The following is an 18426-nucleotide window of genomic DNA, read 5'->3' as shown; positions in this document are numbered from 1 at the left end:
TGCTCTCATAATTATGCAAGCATCCTTGGATTCAGGTATGCTTACTTCCTTTGCTGCCTTCTTTAATATAACTGGATAGATCCCATCTGTTCCTGGTGCCTTTCTTATGTGTAACTTCAACAATTTCTCCTCTCCTTTCCTCTCAGTTATTACAAAATCATGTAGATCCCTGTTAGTTTGATAGACCTCTGGCCTCCACTTCCATACAGAATTCCTTGTGTGTGAATGTAATTTCAAAATATTCTGTTTGTCAGCTACTGGAGCAGGATTATCAAAAGTCAAACTATCGATATCAAGTGAACTAATCTCATTCATCCCATTCCTTCTAGAATTTACATAAGGAAAGAAGCCTTTTCTGCTTTTCTCTGCATCCTTTGCCAAAAAGATTTCTCGTAATCTGCCTTCGCTTGCCTAACCTCCTTTGTAACTTGATTGCAGACTAGCTTATATCTACCATTGTCTTCTGTGTCTCCTATGCATCCCGTGCATTTTTTCTTTTTTGCCTCAAGTCTCATTAGTTCATCTGAAATCCATTTAAGCCTAAACATTTAACAGTATATCTTAGTCGGCATGAAAAGCCTAGTAGCATCCAAGATTAATTCCTTGAATGCTTCCCATTTAGAATTTGGACCAACTGATGACGTTGGTAACATCATCAGTTGGTCCCACTGTATAAAATTTAAAAACTGTCTGAGATCACCACATTCACCTTTACGAAAGCAAACACTGTTCCCTTTAGTCCTGATGGTAGTTTCATCTTTAAGTAACTCCCACATCAGTACACTGTGATCACTGCACCTTAGTAGTTCCTTTATCTGCAGATTCTTACTGCATGAATAATCACTGCTGATAATCAGATCAAGAGTTTTACTCTTTCTGGTTGCCTCTTGAACATGCTGCTCTAGAAAACACCTAATAAATTCACAAAAGTCTTGCTAGTGTGTGAGTGACCAACCCACAATTTCCAGTCAATATCTGGAAAGCTAAAATGTCCCATTATAAGACATTCTGATTTACTGGCCCACTCTTTTTCTCTGTACAACTGTTCATTGTACTCATCAGAGTCATTAGGCCTATAATACACTCCTACTCTCATTTTTGCTTTCCCAGTGCTTATGTCACACTAAACTGACTCAGCATTGCCCTGACCACCCATATCAACTGAATGCGCACTGCCTTAGATTTTTTGTTTCCTAACAGCATAACCCCTCCTCCCTTCCTATCCCGTACGTCATTTCTATACACATTGTACTCTCCAAATTCATATTCTGCATTCCTTATATCTGTGTGATATCACATCACTGATATCCCAAAAATATCTGCCTTTGATGTCTTGACCAGCACTTCAAATTCATCGAATTTATTTACATGCAAGTATATATGCACCTGTTCTTATTCTTAGCTACCTGAACATAGACCATGTATATATTTGTTCCATGATGACACCCAGCAGTTCTTGAAATCCCCAGCATCTTGCTTTCCAGGCTGCTGCTAATTCCAATAGAAGCAGTGCAAGAATCACTTTTACCTCTGCCTGCGGCTATTGTTAATCTATTAGTCCGTGAATCCCTCCCCCAAAGTTAGCTGTTTTCCAGCTTACCTAACACTGCCTCGATAGCATCAGCAAATATTCTTGCATGCTTTATATTTAAGTTTATCCCATCCCTGTAGAAGCAGTCTCTCCTGTTAACAAGCACAAACCATGGTGAGGAAAATTTTACCCAATGAGCCTTCTTGTACAATCTCTCAAGGGCTGAATTGGTTGACAAAGCTTCTATCTCACTCACTCCTATCGTGTCTGGGCAGAATTGCAGACATTTTAAAAATTAACCCTAACTCTCGACTTTTTTCAATATTGACCTCTCCTTGTTAAGTAAGTCTGCAGATCTTCTACTCTTAATATCATTAGTGCCAATATATACAACAGTATCACCTTATCACCCTTAAAAGATGACACCTGCTCTACATCATCTAATCTAATCATCTACTTTTGCCTCTGGAACACTACTCTGGTCTTATTCCACCTATCCTTTTTGTACAATATATTTCCCATTTCCCTGATAATAGAGTCAGAACTAGCTCCTGTTTGACCAGTGCATTCTGCTTTGGGAATTGCTGCTGTTGCCTGATTATCAAGTACAAGCTCTGGTGTTGATGTGGGAAGCTGAGAGCTTGATGGGCTCCCCAATTTAAATCCTTCGAGGGCCTCGTGGTGGATTTAAATTGGGGCCCTTGAAGGGGGGGGAGCTTGCACTCTTTACATCAAGCTCACATAAAGACATCCATCCCCTTGGCAATATCATGTCTCATTCTTGATAGTCCACAAATATCAAACAAGCAGTACATTTCATAAGGCTGTGATTCAGAGGACAACCAACCTCCTCAGTTCTCTCCCAAGCCATGGCACTCCCACTACCTTGAGACTTTTGCTTGGCTGCTCTGGTCTGAGACATGATTTTAGTTCAATTTCAATATAATTAAAAATACTACACTAAACTTATATTCTAAGTAATAACACTATGCACTGGTTATGCCGTGAAGCTTATGTTATTATATATATATATATATATGTGTGTGTGTATATCAAGCTTAACGGTATATGTATTCTATCTGCTATAAAGTTTTATGTATTATGCTATAACATTACGTTAGTAATTTCTAAGTAGTTATAATCGATAATAAATTTAACTATCTATTGCCAATCTACGTGATTCGAACTTTCGAGTGACCTATTTGCGATACTATAATTATGTCAAATCAGAGATACTAAACTCTGTATGAAATCTTAACACATGACTGAGCTTTATACACTCAGTCAGATATTATACTACAGAGACATGTGTGAAATTTTCCAATTTTTACCCACTATAAACTTATATGAATGTTTTGTAGAATAAATAGTGTCTGTGAAAATAGAAATGAAAAGTACACAAGGTGCCAGAACTAAGAGAAGTTTAAGGGATTAGTAGAAAGTGGAAGTGAAGTAGTGGTTAAACAGGTGAAAGAATTTTAAAAAACCTAGTGCAAAAATGAACTGGGGGAAATTATTTGAGGGGGGAAAAAAGGAATATATAAGTAAATAAATAAATAACACTATATTCAGATATGGGAGGGCAACCTCTTGCTAAAATTGTTGAAATTATATTTTTTGGAATCTTCTGATTGAAGAAAATTATGTACTTCAGAGTGCAGCTCGAAAAGACGATAAAGTACCTTTCCTGAGTGAGTGAGTATTAAGAATTATTTGTGGTAAAAAATGGCATCAAATGGTGCGAAAGGATATTTTTGTGATTAGTGTCAATATAAGGAAAACTAGTTATTGAAAATTGTTTAAACTACTTAAATATCTGCTAAACAGAATTTTAAAACTTACATTTTGAATGCTTATATTTTACTTGAACTAAGGTATTAATTATTGTTGATTGGAATATCAAAACTATATAATAATTAGGATAGCAGTATGTCATAATTTCTAATGATCTAAATTACAAATTACCTGTGAAATCACTACAACTGCAAACACTACTTTTAATGTTCATTAAGCAACCTCTGAAGGAAGACTGGCTGTATAAAAAAAGAAGAAAAAGGAGGGGAAGTAAAGAGATAAAGTTCTATGAATGAAGAAGTACAAGAAAGAAAAGAGGTATATTTTCCAAGAAGGAAGACTGAAACACTCGCATAGATACAAAGTACAAACTGTGAAAAATAAAAAGAAATTCTGGCTTTAGTAAGATATTAACATTTAAAAAGTTTACTCTCCCATGAGGCAAATTGCAGGTGGTGTCATTCACAGCCTGCACACCGGTAACTCACTCCTTGTGTACCGGTACCAGTTCACATACTGGTGGTTGGGAACCTCTGGCCTATAACATACTCCTACTTTCATTTTTGTTTTCCCATTGTCACATCAGACTGATTCAGAATTGCACCTGGAAACCTGTTCAATAATGTGTACTGTTTGAGAATGTATTTGTGTTTTAACCATATACATTCTGTTTTTTTATTTTTTATTTTTTTTTATTTAAAACATCGTACCATCATATTTAAATTCCACTGTCACTGTGGCACCATATATGTAATATTCCTATAATACTTAACTGTTACTTCAAATTTATAAAATTTATTTATTATGCTCTTAGTACATAAGAAAATATGTATGTGCCTGTTTTTTACTCTTAGTAACTCAACTTAGCCCATATAATTATTTGTCCTATGATTATTCCTTGTAGGCCTTGTAATTCACCCACATTGCTTTCTGTGCTACTGTATATCCAAGTAGAAGCACTGCAAGAATCAATTTTGCCTCTACTTATGGCTGCCATTAAATTATTATTCTGTGTATTCTCCCCCACCTACCCAAACTAGAAGTTTTCCTACTCGCCTGACGCTGCTTCGATAACATCAGTAAATATTCTTGCGTCCCACCTATTTAAATGTATCCTATCTCATGAGCCTTGTGCAATCTCTCTGCCTGTTCTGATTGAAGAGGCTCTCATCTTGTAACCCCTCCTGTCATGCCTTGGCAAAATTTCAGATACTTTGAAATTTTGCCTTAACTCGTGGCTTTTTCTCAATATCACTTCATATTTTACACTAAAAACCTTACAGGAAGGCATAAACTTAGCCGAGCAATTAGAATCTTATTTTTTGAATGCAGATCCTTCTACTGAAAGGAATACAAAGTTCAAAAGGGAGCTTAAAAATGTTTAGCTCCATATCAAGAAATTTACAAAGATCTATCAAGCAAAACCAAACAAACCCAGATTACTGATTTTTTAAAAAGAGCAGAACATACACAAAATCTAGATGCTGCAGAAGAAAGTTCAGAAGGTGATATTCTGCAACAGACAAAACGTTCTCTTTTGTTTGTGCTCTTAGCAGCGATGAAGAGGAAGAAAATTAAATGAATGTAAATTATCTGACATATATGTATCACAGTTTGTAAGGTAAGACATTTGTTCAGTTTTTACTATTTAAGTTACTTCTATTATAAAATAAAGTTAAAATATTTAATTATTATTATTATAAAAAAAAAAGGTGCCTCCGTAGCCAGGTGGGCAGGAGCAGCAGTGTGTAGCACACGCTTCTTGATTAGACCGGGGTTCGAGCCCGTGCCCACCAAATACGGATGATGTGGAAAGGTCAGGGAATAACCACCGTATATCCCTGGAGCAATGTGGCCTTAGTTGCTAATGCTCCTGAAAACCAAATAACAAACAACAACACAACTATTATAAAAATTAATTTTTTGATAGTTATAAAAAAAATGGTGTATTTTTGTTAGCTTTTGGAACGTAATCCTCTTTTTGTACTGGTTCTTAGTCCTGTACAACATGGTTTCACATTACACGAGATTTTGTAGGAATGTGTGTTATACAAGAGTTACCTGTACACACACACACACACACACAAGGTGCCTCTGTAGCCAGGTGGGAAGGAGCAGCAGTGCGTAGTACACGCTTCTTGATTAGACCGGGGTTCGAGCCTATCACCACCAAATATGGAGGATGCGGAAAGGTCAGGGAATGACCACCGCATATCCCCGGAGCAATATGACCTTAGTTGCTAATGCTCCTAAAAACCAAATAACAATAATAACACACACACACACACACACACACACACACACACACACACACACACACACACACACACACACACACACAGGTTGATTCAGGAGGAATAGTATATATTTTGGGAGGTTATAGTATCGATTATTCTGAATAAAAAAGTTGATATATACATGTGTCCAATTCTCAGTGGATATGGAGATACAGTTGTATCTCCGTATTGAAACTGGCATGCACAGCTCCCTGAATCAGATGTGACCAAGAAGCAGTTATTAACTGTTTGGTGTTAATAACCAACACTTCTAACACCAAACAGCACCTGATGCTGTTTGGTGTTAGAAGTGTTGTTAAGAATGCCGCACATCTTCACACATGCTGAATATGCTGATATGGTGTTTGTTTACAGTTTTTGTGGTGGAAGTGCTTCTGTTGCTTGTAGATGTAGAGAAGAATTCTGCGGTTAGGAAACTGTTGATGGTTTCCTAACCGCAGAATAGAATACCAGATTCAAGAGCGTTTACTAGTGTTTACACCAAACTGGGAACTGGTACAGTTCCCAGCACTCATATTTCTTCTGAATGTGCAAATGAACAAAATTTGGATGAAATAGAACACATTCTTCAGTCGGTAGAACAAGTCCTACTATTAGTACACAAATTTCTGCAAAACGAACTTCCACTACTATTGGAGGATGTTTCCTTGGCTACGAGGATCACTATGTACTTTCAGCATGACTGTGCTCCTGCACATTATACTTGTCTGGTGATACAATATCTAAATCGAACTTTCCCTGAACGATGGATCAGCTGCGGTGGGTCCCGTTCATTGGCCACCAAGGTCTCCAGACCTCACTCAGTTAGATTTTTCTTTGTGTGGGTAGATGAAAAGCGCAGTATACAAAGAAAAGGTGAATACAAGAGACAAATTACTCACTTGCATTTTGGATACTGCTGCCCTCATAAAGGAATGCCAAGACGACTTCAGAAGAACAATGCGTCATATTACCACAACAGTTGCAAAGTGCATTTGAGGTTGGCATAGTGTTTTGTGGAAGGCACCACCAGTGGTTTCCCACATCTGCACCATGATACTTTGTGAAGAATTACAGAATCTCTGTAAAAGCCAGAAAAAGTGTGGTGTCTGGTTTGTGACAGAGTAGTGCTGTGTTCTGTTGTTCTGTCTCTGGCTGCTTAGCCGCAGGGCCCCTAAGGGAACCCCACGTTGCCCGCCACCACTACTGGGAGGTGAGCCAGGCTGCCCATTATACTCTGGCTGGCCTCTGCCAGGGTTGCCTGAGCTTCCTGACAGAGACCAAAAAAAAATAAAATAAAATAAAATAAAAATAATAAATATATATATATATATATATATATATATATATATATATATAAATAAAAAATAATAATAAAAAAATAAAAATAAGTAAATAAAGTAACAGATTAAAAAAGAAAAGAGAGTGGGGCATAGAAGAAGAGAGGATTGAAGGGAGAATGAATTTGGGTGGGTTGACAGGGGAGAATAAATTCACCCAAGTTTAGGTGAAGTATAGGAAAGGGTGTGGGTTTAAAAGTCACAGGGGACAGGTGCCCCTGTGTAATTGCCAATGGCATAGTGCCTGTAGATCCCGCACTGTGGTCAGTGCCAGCAATCCCGCACCTAAATCGGTGCCAGCAGTATATCCTACCCATTTCGGGTTTGCAATGACTTTTAAATCCCGCACCTTGGATGGTGTCTGCAATAGATCCTACCCTATTAGGGTTAGCATGATCATGTCTGTGTTGTTCTGGGGGGGGGGAAGAGTTATCCCATGCTGGTCCGGTTTAGTTCTTGAGCTCTGTGTTCTGAAATCTTAGTTCGCCTAAGTGCAAATGTTTCCTGCACGTAGGTGGTTAATGCCTTATAGGTATCTTCCTCGAGTAGCAGAGTGAATCCTTGATTGCAAAGGTTTCTCTGTATTGTGGTGAGGAATTTAAGCTTAATGTTGTTGTAGCTGGGGCACTCATACATGAGGTGCCCCCAGGACTCCTCTTCGCCCCAGTGGCAACGTGGATCATTCTCGATTCCCATGGCGGTCAGTTTTTGTTGGAAGGATCCATGGCCGGTGATGATAAAGGTCACATGGAGGCTAGGCGAAAACCAGGGTTCTGGTTGAGTTGAACTTATAGATGGAAGGAATCGTTTTGTTGTAGTGTCCCAGTCATGTTGCCATATCTCTTGTAGATGTTGAGTTATCCGTTGTCTTTCCTGCCTGGTGCCGTTTGTGGTGTCAAGTTGAAAATTAAGCAGTTGGGTTGGAACTCCCTTCCTTAAGTGATAAAAAAGCCCTCTTTTAACCACTTCTAAGTATAGTGGCTGACATCCAGTTAATACCTGCAGAGCAGGGGTGCTGGCGGTGCGGCACACCCTGCAAATTGAAAGGAGCATGAATCTCTTGATTGAATCCAACTTACGTTTATTTCTTGCTAGGATGGCTTTTCGGTACCAGATGGAGGCACCATAACACACAATTGGCACTATACCGCTTGGTATATGAGAGTAAGAGCTTTGTGCTTCAGTCCCCAGTCTGCCCTGCTGACCCGCCTTATCATAGCAGTGTACCTTTGAATTTTGTTGGCTAGATACTTTAGGTGATGGTGGAAGGTAAGCCCCGAGTCTAAGAAGATACCTAGGAGCTTGACTTCAGTGTGCAGCCGTATGGGTGTAAAGTTTAATTTTATTGTAGGTGGTCTTGTGATTTGTACCCTGCCTTTAAAGAGTATGGATTTTGTTTTCTCTCCTGAAATGGTAAGGTTGTGCAGGGCTGCCTAGTTCTGAAGTTTTACCAGTGCTCCATTTGCCATTTTATCCAGGTTCGTCCTGGTGTTAGCACATACAAAAAGGACAAGATCATCTGCGAAGGCCAAGGGCTCAACACCTCCCAGGTCCATGCCCAGGAAGGTTTGCAGTGGGATTTTTGAACATTTATTGTGAACTGTAAATTTGTCAATTATTTGTGTTTTGTATCATTCAAAAGGTCAATAAATACAAACAGTGTCATTTATCATTCTTTAATACCTCTCATAATGGCTTTGTGCATGCCAGTTTCAAACAGCTATATCTCTGTATCCATTGAGAATTGGACACATGTTTATGTGAACTTTTTACTCAGAATAATCAATACTATAACCTTCCAAAATATTTACTATTCCTCCTGAATCACTGTGTGTGCGTGTGTGTGTGTGTGTGTGTGCGCGCGCGCGATTTCTCGACATATATTTAAAATATAAAGGATTGACAGTTAGTGCCATTAATTTCTTATAATATTTTATTAATATGAGTAATATTACTTATTAAAAAAATAGTTGCATATTTCTTTTAAAGGGTATTATCAGCCAAATAAAAGTGCTGAAAAGTGCCTACCATGTGGAGATGGTTTTTATTCATTAATAGAAGGATCCACAACATGCACCATCTGCCCTAAGGGTTTCTATTGCCCAGTAAGTGCTCAGATTAAGTTATTTCTTTTGTTTATTAAGAAAAAAGTATGCGTGCTTGTGCTGTGCATTTAACAACAGTGAATTAGCATAAATATATATAAATTCAGTGAATAATTAAAAATTCACATAAGAATGTGAAACTACATAAAATTAAGATGAGAGACCACAATATATACCATAACTTTACCTTAGGATACAGATAAATATCAAAATCATTAAGCTACTTAAAAGTTAAATTAAAAAATATTATCATCGAGAAATGGGCCATGATGAAATTGATTAACTGTGAAGAGACCTAAATCTGTGCGAGACTTGTTTGATCCAGAACATTTTCTCCCCAAAAAATTTTTATAGGGAACAAGATAAAATAGGTCAACAGCATCAATATCTATAATTTTATTATAAGATATCCTGTTCAATGTAGACAAGGTGCAATCATTATAAATAAATGATATATTAAAATGCCATTCATTTTATTATAATCTACTTGCACCAATTCTAAAATAGGAATAATGAGAGACATATATAGGTACCTAAATAAGTTAGCAAGAACTGGAAGAATCTCTCTTTCTCCGATCCATTTATACCAATCTGTTCCGTTTATTGAAATGATCCAGGTTTTTTAAACATTTATCCGCTGTTGTTCAAGACAGAAGGTGCAATATGGCCAAAGTTGCTTTTGCGCCAAAAAACCCAACAACAACCAACCAACTTAAAAACAGAAGAGGCTCGCATAACTGAAATTCTTTAATTTTCAATTCACAGTCAAACCACATATGTCATTAATTCAGAAAAATTACTTGTGCATCAGTTCTCATAGTTGGCTTACTTTTAAATTATTTATTGTGGATCAAAGCATCTAATTGCAGAAGATTTTTTAAACATCTTTTTTTCCCCATTATTTTTACTTGGACTCATACTGACCTCTATATTTTCTGGGATAAAACATTGTCATCTTGTAAATGTTTTTAAAATTAGATTTAACATGACCAGTTTAAATGAAGGATGAAAATTAGCATTAGCAAAGGAACATGATGCAAGAAAGCAAGCTTACATAGGCATCAGCCAAAAAAAAAAAAAAAAAAACCACCTTATTTCACCCATCCACTCGCTCCAAATGCTTGTCAAGTTCTGCCTTGAATCTATTTAAGCTATCAACTTCTACAACGATAGATGGAAGTTTGTTCCAGCAATCAACCACCCACTGGCTAAAGACAAACCTCCGCACATCTATCCTACAACCGTCATTTCCTCAATTTGAATTTATGCCCTCTCAGGTGATTATTCTGAGCAGGAGGAAGAATCCCATCCGCATTGAGCATGGTAAAAACATTCAAGGCTTTATATACCTCAATCAGGTCACCTTGCAAGTGCCTAGTCTCCAGACACTGTAATTTGCAAAACTTGAGCCTTTCTTCGTAAGAGCAACCCTTTGTTCCATTCATTAATCTTGTTGCCCTTCTCTGTACTCGTTCCAACAGCTCTATATTGTTCTTAAAATGAGGCCTCCAGACCTGTATACAGTATTCAAGTTGTGGCCTGACCATTGCCTTATACAAGGGAATAATCACCTCCGTATCCTTGCTAGAAAAATTGCTGTATATCATTGACAGGACACCATGAGCTACTCTTGTAGACCGTCTGCACTGCTCAGAAAACTTCATATCTGCCTGAAAAATTACCCCCAGGTCCTTTTCATTCTCTACCACTGTCAGTGTAGTATCACAGAGTTGATACGTTACTCTGGGATTACTGCTTCCCATATGTAGTACTTTACATTTGTCAATGTTAAACTTCATTGGCCACCTCTCAGCCCATCTGCTCAACTTTTCTAGATCCTGTTGCAGTACTGTCTTTGTACTGTCATTGGTGTCATTAACAACCCTGCCAACCTTTGTACTGTCTGCAAACTTGGACATTAAGCCTGATATACCATCATCAATTTCATTTATAAATACAGAAAAAAAACAACGGACCAACACTGAACCCTTAGGGACTCCACTAATAACATAAGTCCATGAAGAGCAGTGTCTATTGATTACTACTCTCTGTCTTCTCCCACTCAACACAGCAATTTGCCTCCAATGCCACACTGCTCCAATTTGTGCAGCAGTCTACTGTGTGCAACAGTATCAAAGGCTTTTCTAAGATCCGAATATATGATATCAAAGTTATTCTTTGCATCCAGTTCCTTTGTGACTACATCATAGTATCCAATCAAATTAGTCAGACAAGGCTTCCACTTAAACTCATGCTGTGTCTGAGCTATAACTGAAGTCTTGTCTAGATGATCCAGCAATGCTTCTTTAACCAGTGCCTCCATTAATTTCCCTGGAACAGAAGTTAAACTAACAGGTCTGTAATTACCTGTGTCTCTCTTTGATCCTATATTTTGTGGATTGGGGTCACGTTTGCACATCTCCAGTCCATGGGTACCTCCGCTGAGTCCAGGGAAGCTCTCATAATTATGGCTAAGGGTTTGCTTACTTCCTTTGCCACCTCCTTTAATATAACTGGATAGATTCCATCCACCCCACGTGCCTTTCTTGTGTTTATCTTCAACAATTTCTCTGCCATTTTGCTCTCAGTTATTACAAGATTATCTAGCTTACTGCCAGAGTTGAATACTCCTCATGTGTGAATGTCAATGGAAAATATTCATTTAGTTTGTTAGCTACCTGAGCAGGATCATCAACAGTTAATCATCGATATCTAGTGGACCAATCTGATTCATCCCCTTCCTTCTAGAGTTTATATAAGTAACGAACTCTTTGCTGTTTTTCTTTGCATCCTTTGCCAAAGATTTCTCGTAATCTGCCTTCGCCTGCCTAACCTCCTTTGTAACTTGGTTACAGATCAGCTTATATCTATCATAGGCTTCTATGTCACATGTTAATTTATATCTATCCCATGCCTTTTTCTTCTCTGTCACAGGTCTAACTAGTTCATCACATCCATTTAGGCCTAAATCTTGAACAATATTTCTTTGTTGGTATGAAAAGCCTAGTAGCTTCCAAGATTAATTCTTTGAATGCTTCCCATTTTGAATTTGCTATTGGTAACAACATCAGTTGGTTCCACTGTATAGAATTTACATACTGTCTCAGACCACCGTAGTCACCTTTATGAAAGCAAAAACCCTTCCCTTTACCCTTGATGGTAGTTACCTCTTTGAGTAAATCCCACTTCAGCACACTGTGATCACTGCCACCTAATGGTTCCTTTATCTGCAGTTTCTTGCTACATGAAGAATTACTACTGATAATCAGATCAAGAGTATTACTCCCTCTAGTTGCCTCCCGACTGTGCTGCTGTAGAAAACAATCATCCAATAAATACACAAAAGCCTTGCTAGTTTTTGAGTGACCAACCCATAAATTCCAGTCAATATCCGGGAAATTAAAATCCCCCATTATAAGACACCCTAATTTACTGGCTCACTCTATTTCTCTGCACAATTGCTCATTATACGTAGCAGAATCATTAGGCCTATAACACACACACCTTCTCTCATTTTTCCTTTCCCAGTGCTTATGTCACACCAAACAGACTCAACTTTGCATTGTCCACCCACATCAATTGGATGCACTTCTGTAGATTATGTGTTTCTTAACTAACAGCATAACTCCACCTCCCTTCCTATCCTGTCTATCCTTTATGTACACATTGTACTCCCCAAATTCCAGTTCTGCACTGCTCATGTCTGTGTGACACCATGTCTTTGATATCCCAACAATATCTGCCTTTGATATCTTGACTAGCACTTCAAGCTCATTGAATTTATTAACTATAGTCCTAGCATGCAAGTATACATGCACCTGTTTCTACTCTTAGTTACCCTAACACAGCACATGTATTTACTTGTTCCACTATGACTACCAGCAGTCCTGGAAATTCCCATTGCCTTTCTTTCCAGGCTGCTGCTCAATTGCATTTCAATAGAAGTAGTGCAAGAATCACTTTTACCTCTGCCAGCTGCTACTGTTAATCTATTAGTCCCTGTATCCCCCACCCAAGTTAGCAGTTTTCTGACCCACCTAACTCTGCCTTGATAGCATCAGCAAATATTCTTGCTCGCTTTCTATTTAAGTGTGTCCCAGTCTCTCCTGTTAACAAGCACAGACCAGGCTGAGAAAAATTCTACCCCTTGAGCCTTCCACAATCTCTCCAGGGCCAAATTGATCGACAAGGCTCTCATCATATACTCCCTCCTATCATGTCTGGGTAGAATTGCAGACACTTTCAAATTCAACCCTAACTCTCAGCTTTTTTTCAGCATTGTCTTGTACTTGTTAAGTAATTCTGATGGTCTCCTACTGTTAATATCTTTAGTGCCAAGGTGTACAACAATATCACCCTTTGTGCCCTTGAAGGATGATATCTGCCCTACAATGTCATCAACCTTTGGCCCTGCAGACATGCCCTGGTCCTGTTCCAACTATCCATTTTGCACAATATGTTCCCCATTTCCCTTACAATAGAGTCACCTACTAGAACTAGTTCCTTTGGGACCAACGTATTCTGCCTTGGGGGTTGCCACTGTGTTGCGTGATGTTCAAGTGCAAGCTCTTGCATTGATGTGGGCTGCTGAGAGCTTGATGGGCCCTCAATTTAAGTCCTTCGAGGGCATCCACCCTGTCCTTCAAGCTCTCATATAAGCCCATAACAATGTCGAGTTGGCACCTGATTTCCTAGCAATCCTTACATCGTCACACACAAAAACATTTCTCTCGGCAATATCATATCCCGTTCCTGATTGCTCCACAAACATCACACAAGCAGTGCATTTCAATAGACTATGATTCAGAGGACAACTGCCCCCCTCAGTTCTCCCCTGAGCCACAGCACTTCCACTGGTTTGAGCTTTTTGCTTTGCTGCTCTGGACTGAGTCATGATTTCTACTCAAATTCAATAAAATTCCAATACCCTAAACCTATATCCCAATGCAGTTATAACACTATATATACGTATTTCGGTATCGAATATTATCTCCGAGTTACTTTATATGACTTTTATGATGTTATGTTTGTAATAACTAGGTCACTATATTTATTTAGTTAAAAAAAAAGTACAATTCAATTGACAATGAAATTTAATAAGATTAATGAATTTTAATAATTAATTGATACTACTGTACTTGCTATCTAGTTTTCCGTTAAACCTTACACTATCTAGTTTTCTGTTAAATCTTATGCTATCTAGTTTTCTGTTAAACCTTGCGCTAGCACACGTTGTATTGTATAACAATGGTGGCAATTTACAAACAGTTAATCTACGGACACGAGGTATTATTTACTTTCCAAATCACAGTCTAAATTCAAAACAAACGACGGAGCTTGACTAGGTCTATAAGATACTTATAGAAAATAATTTAATCTAACAATTAAGTTAATAAAGCGGCTAAGTATAATTAACAACTTTGCATTTGCGGGAACTGCAAAACCTGTCCACATGTGGATTTGATACCCTTACCATATTAAGTAATAACCTAAAAATCTCTATCTAAATTCAATTTAAACTAAAGTATTGTTACTAGGAATATAAAGCAACTCTAAAAAATAAATTAATATGCCAATTTAAGTCAATAAAAAAATCAAAAACTTCTCTATTTGCTGGAGCCATAAAAACCAAAATTCAATATAATCAATAAACTAATAATAACCTATTAGTAAATTTTAAAAATATTCACCATTTAATGATAGTACATTTATACTTTGCACAATTGCAAATTATATGGAAATAAATCATAATGCTACCAACTATGTAAAATGCTATCCAGCAATGGATGATGTACATCAATACTGGAGGTTAGTAAATAAATTTGATGCATTTGAGGCACTGGTCAAAACATCAAAGGCAGATATTGTTGGGATATCAGGGATGTGGTATTACACAGAATTGGAACTTGGGGGGTGCAATGTGTAGAGAAAGGATAGACAGGATAAGAAAAGTGGAGGGGTTAAGAAAAAAAATTGGACAGTGCAATGTTGAGTCAGATTGTGGTGACGTAAGCATTGGGAAAGAAAAATTGAGAGTAGGAGTGTGTTATAGGCCTAATGATGCTGATGAGTACAATGAACAGCTGAACAGAGAAATAGAGTGAACCAGTAAATCAGATTGTCTTATTAAGGGGGATTTTAACTTTCCAGATATTGACTGGAACTTGTGGATTGGTCACTCGCACACTAGTAAGGCTTTTGTGGATTTATTGGATGATTTTTTTCTACAGCAACATGTTTGGGAGGCAATTAGAAGGAGTAATACACTTGATCTGATTATCAGTAGTAATTCTTCATGCATTAAGAATCTGCAGATAAAGGAACCACTAGGTGGCATTGATCACAGAGTGCTGATGTGCAATTTACTCAAAGATGTAACTGCCATTAGGGATAAAGGGAAGAGTTTTTGCTTAAACTGATGATGTTACCAACAGCAAATTCTAAATGGGAGGCATTCAAAGAATTAATCTTGAAAGCTACTTGACTTTTCATGACAGCTAAGAAATATTGTTCAGAGTTTAGGCTTAAATGGATGTCAGATGAACTAATGAGACTTGTGGCAGGGAAGAAAAATGCATGGGATAGATATAAACTATCAGGTTACACAGAAGCATATGGTAGATATAAGCTGGTCTGTAATCAAGTCACAGAGGTTAGGCAGGTGAAGGCAGATTATGAGAAATCCTTGGCAAAAGATGCAAAGAAAAACATGAGTTCTTTATATATGTAAACTCTAGAAGGAAGAGAATGAATCATATTGGTCCACTTGATATTCATGGTTCGACTGTTGATGATCTTGCTCAGATAGCTGACAAATTGAACGAGTATTTTGCATCTACATTCACACATGAGGAGATATTCAGGGAGGGGAGTGCACACGTTTATCGAACTCTGGCTGGGAGCTAAACGATTTTGTAATAACTGAGAGCAAAGTGGAGGAGAAATTGTTGAAGTTAAACATAAGAAAAGAACCTGGAGTAGATGGGATCTATCCGGTTATTTTAAAGAAGGCAGCGAAGGAAGTAAGCAAACCCGTAGCCATAATCATGAGAGCTTCCTTGAACTCAGGAGAGGTCCCCATTGACTGGAGATGTGCAAATGTGTCCCCAATTCACAAAGGGGGATCAAAGGGTGACATGAGTAATTACAGACCTGTTAGTTTAACTTCTGTTCTAGGGAAATTAATTGAGTAACTGGATAAAGAAGCTCTGCAGGATTATCTAGACAAGACTGCAGTTATAATTCAGGCAGAGCATGGGTTTGTTAAGGGGAAGTCTTTGTCTGACCAATTTTATTTGATATTATGATGTGGTCACAAAGGAACTGGATGCAAAAAAACAATTTTGATTCTTATACTTGGATTTTAGGAAAACTTTTGATATTGTTGTGCATTAGCATTGTTACAGACATATAATGCAAGAAGCTAGCTTATACAGCATCAGCCAAAAAAAAAAAAAACCCCTTCCCATTTCACCCATCCATTTGCTCCAAATGTTTGTGTCTAGTTCTGCCTTGAATTTATTTAAGCTGTCAACTTCTACAACAACAGATTGGAGTTTGTTCCAGCAATCAACCACATACTGGCTAAAGGCAAATTCTGCACATCTATTTTACAACTGTGTTTCCTCAATTTGAATTTATGTCCCCTCGGGTTTTTAATCTGGGCTAGAGGCAGAATCCACCAGCATTGTGCTTGCTCAAACCATTCAAGGCCTTATACACCTCAATCAGATCACCCCCAGGTGCCTAGTCACCAGACACTGTAATTTGCAAATTTTAAGCCTTTCTTCGTAAGAGCAACCCTTTGTTCCATTCACTAATTTTGTTACCCTTCTCTGTACTTGTTCCAGCAGCTCTACAACCTTCCTAAAATGAGGCCTTCTGTAAAAATGCATTGATTTTTACTCGTCGTGATTCATTCCTAAAGAGAAAGATATAAAACAGTCGCCCTATACCTCAGCGACGACTATGTTTTCTCGATACAGTTGCCATTTCTCATGAAAGCCCCTTTGATTTCGCTCATGCACAAGCAATCGACGCCACAACTGTGAAACCCTATATCACCGTTAGTTACTGGCTGGCTGACGGCTCGAGGTCATTTATTCGATGAAAGTAAGCAAGTGTCAGAGCGCATTGTTTACGAAAACAGTGAGAAAGATGCGACACTTGCCGAGAAAAAAGGAGTTATGCCTGTAAGAATCCTAAGTGTGGAGTAATTCGAATCAAATATTTAAGGAGTATTTTTTGTTTGAAGATTCGGTATGTCAGAGTGGGCAAACTTTATGTCCGATGGCCTCTGTTCAGTTTAAAGACACAGTCCCATACAAATATGGAGTTCACCTCACTCCCGACATTAAGTCACCCTTTGGTTTTGTCAGGTGTCCAAAAGTGACAGTCCCCTTGTGCCAACAAACTTCAATCAAATTTTAACCCAGACCAATACGGGGGGTGAGAAAGAGAAGGGGGACCTATATATGTACAGGGGAGGACAGAGAACTGGGGAGTTTTTTTTTTAGGTGTGGTTGTTGGCTGTGGAATTGGAAAAGCAAGAGTCCCGAACGGAAAAAAAGGGAGAAAAGAGTAAAAGGAGAGGAGCGGAGAACCGTGGGCCTTTTCTTTTTCGCTCGGGATTTTTGAGATGAGTACAAGGGACGACAACAAGAGGACGGAAGAGTCAAGATTAAAGATGAGAAATTGCTGCTCAGAGACGACCATCCTGGAGACGAACGAGAAGACTAATGGTGAGTTCACTCTTGTTTAATCTGATACTTAATGATACTGACTGCCCACATAGACATATGCCCCTTTATAATACTTTCATGGGCTTCACACATTTCTCCTCCCAACTTTTACACTCTAGTGAGTGCCTGTGTTACTATATCTAGCACTTAGGAATTTATAACAACATAGTTTACTTCTTTAAGTATCTTGATACTTGTAATATCTACTGAATTTAGGCAACTACTACAGTTACACTGGAATGATCAAGCAGCCCGATGCTGATAAGTCCGCCCAAGTACGAGTGGCACCTATCTTACGGATATCACATGAAGAACGCCATCAGACATGCCTAACTATGACAGTAACATGATGTAGAAACAATAATTGTATCTTGGCCAAACAAACGGCCTTGCTAATGATTTTATTTACTCACTTATGTAACCTATTGTATTGTGTAATAAACCATGTTTTGTTTGTTAATGTTTGCCTTATGATTATTCTCTGACGACACACAACTCCCTGGACGGGTTATTGATGAAGATCTATAATTAATGTGGCACTCTGGAGCCCAATTAAGTTAGAAGAGGGTTTCAAAGTGAGAACACAATGCAATCTTCGATGCTGCGAGCTTGCTCTCAGTGTCAATCTGAGTGAGTCTT

The 18426-nt window shown here is 38.1% G+C and overlaps 1 protein-coding gene across 2 annotated transcripts in view; it reads left to right on the top strand.

Moving 5' to 3' along the window:
- The window catches only part of LOC150078318 (uncharacterized), a 106957-nt gene that overhangs the window by 26898 nt on the left and 61633 nt on the right, over positions 1-18426 (top strand). For both annotated transcript variants that reach the window (XM_090384766.1, XM_090384765.1), the window contains exon 5: positions 8931-9046. In XM_090384766.1, the coding sequence (XP_090240892.1) occupies positions 8931-9046 (116 nt within the window). The remainder of the gene's footprint in view (positions 1-8930; positions 9047-18426) is intronic.

This window comes from Mastigoproctus giganteus, chromosome 11 (genome assembly GCF_048544385.1).
Source record: "Mastigoproctus giganteus isolate SK-2022 chromosome 11, ASM4854438v1, whole genome shotgun sequence".
NCBI lineage: Eukaryota > Metazoa > Arthropoda > Arachnida > Uropygi > Thelyphonidae > Mastigoproctus > Mastigoproctus giganteus.
This window is presented reverse-complemented; position numbering and strand designations above follow the sequence as displayed.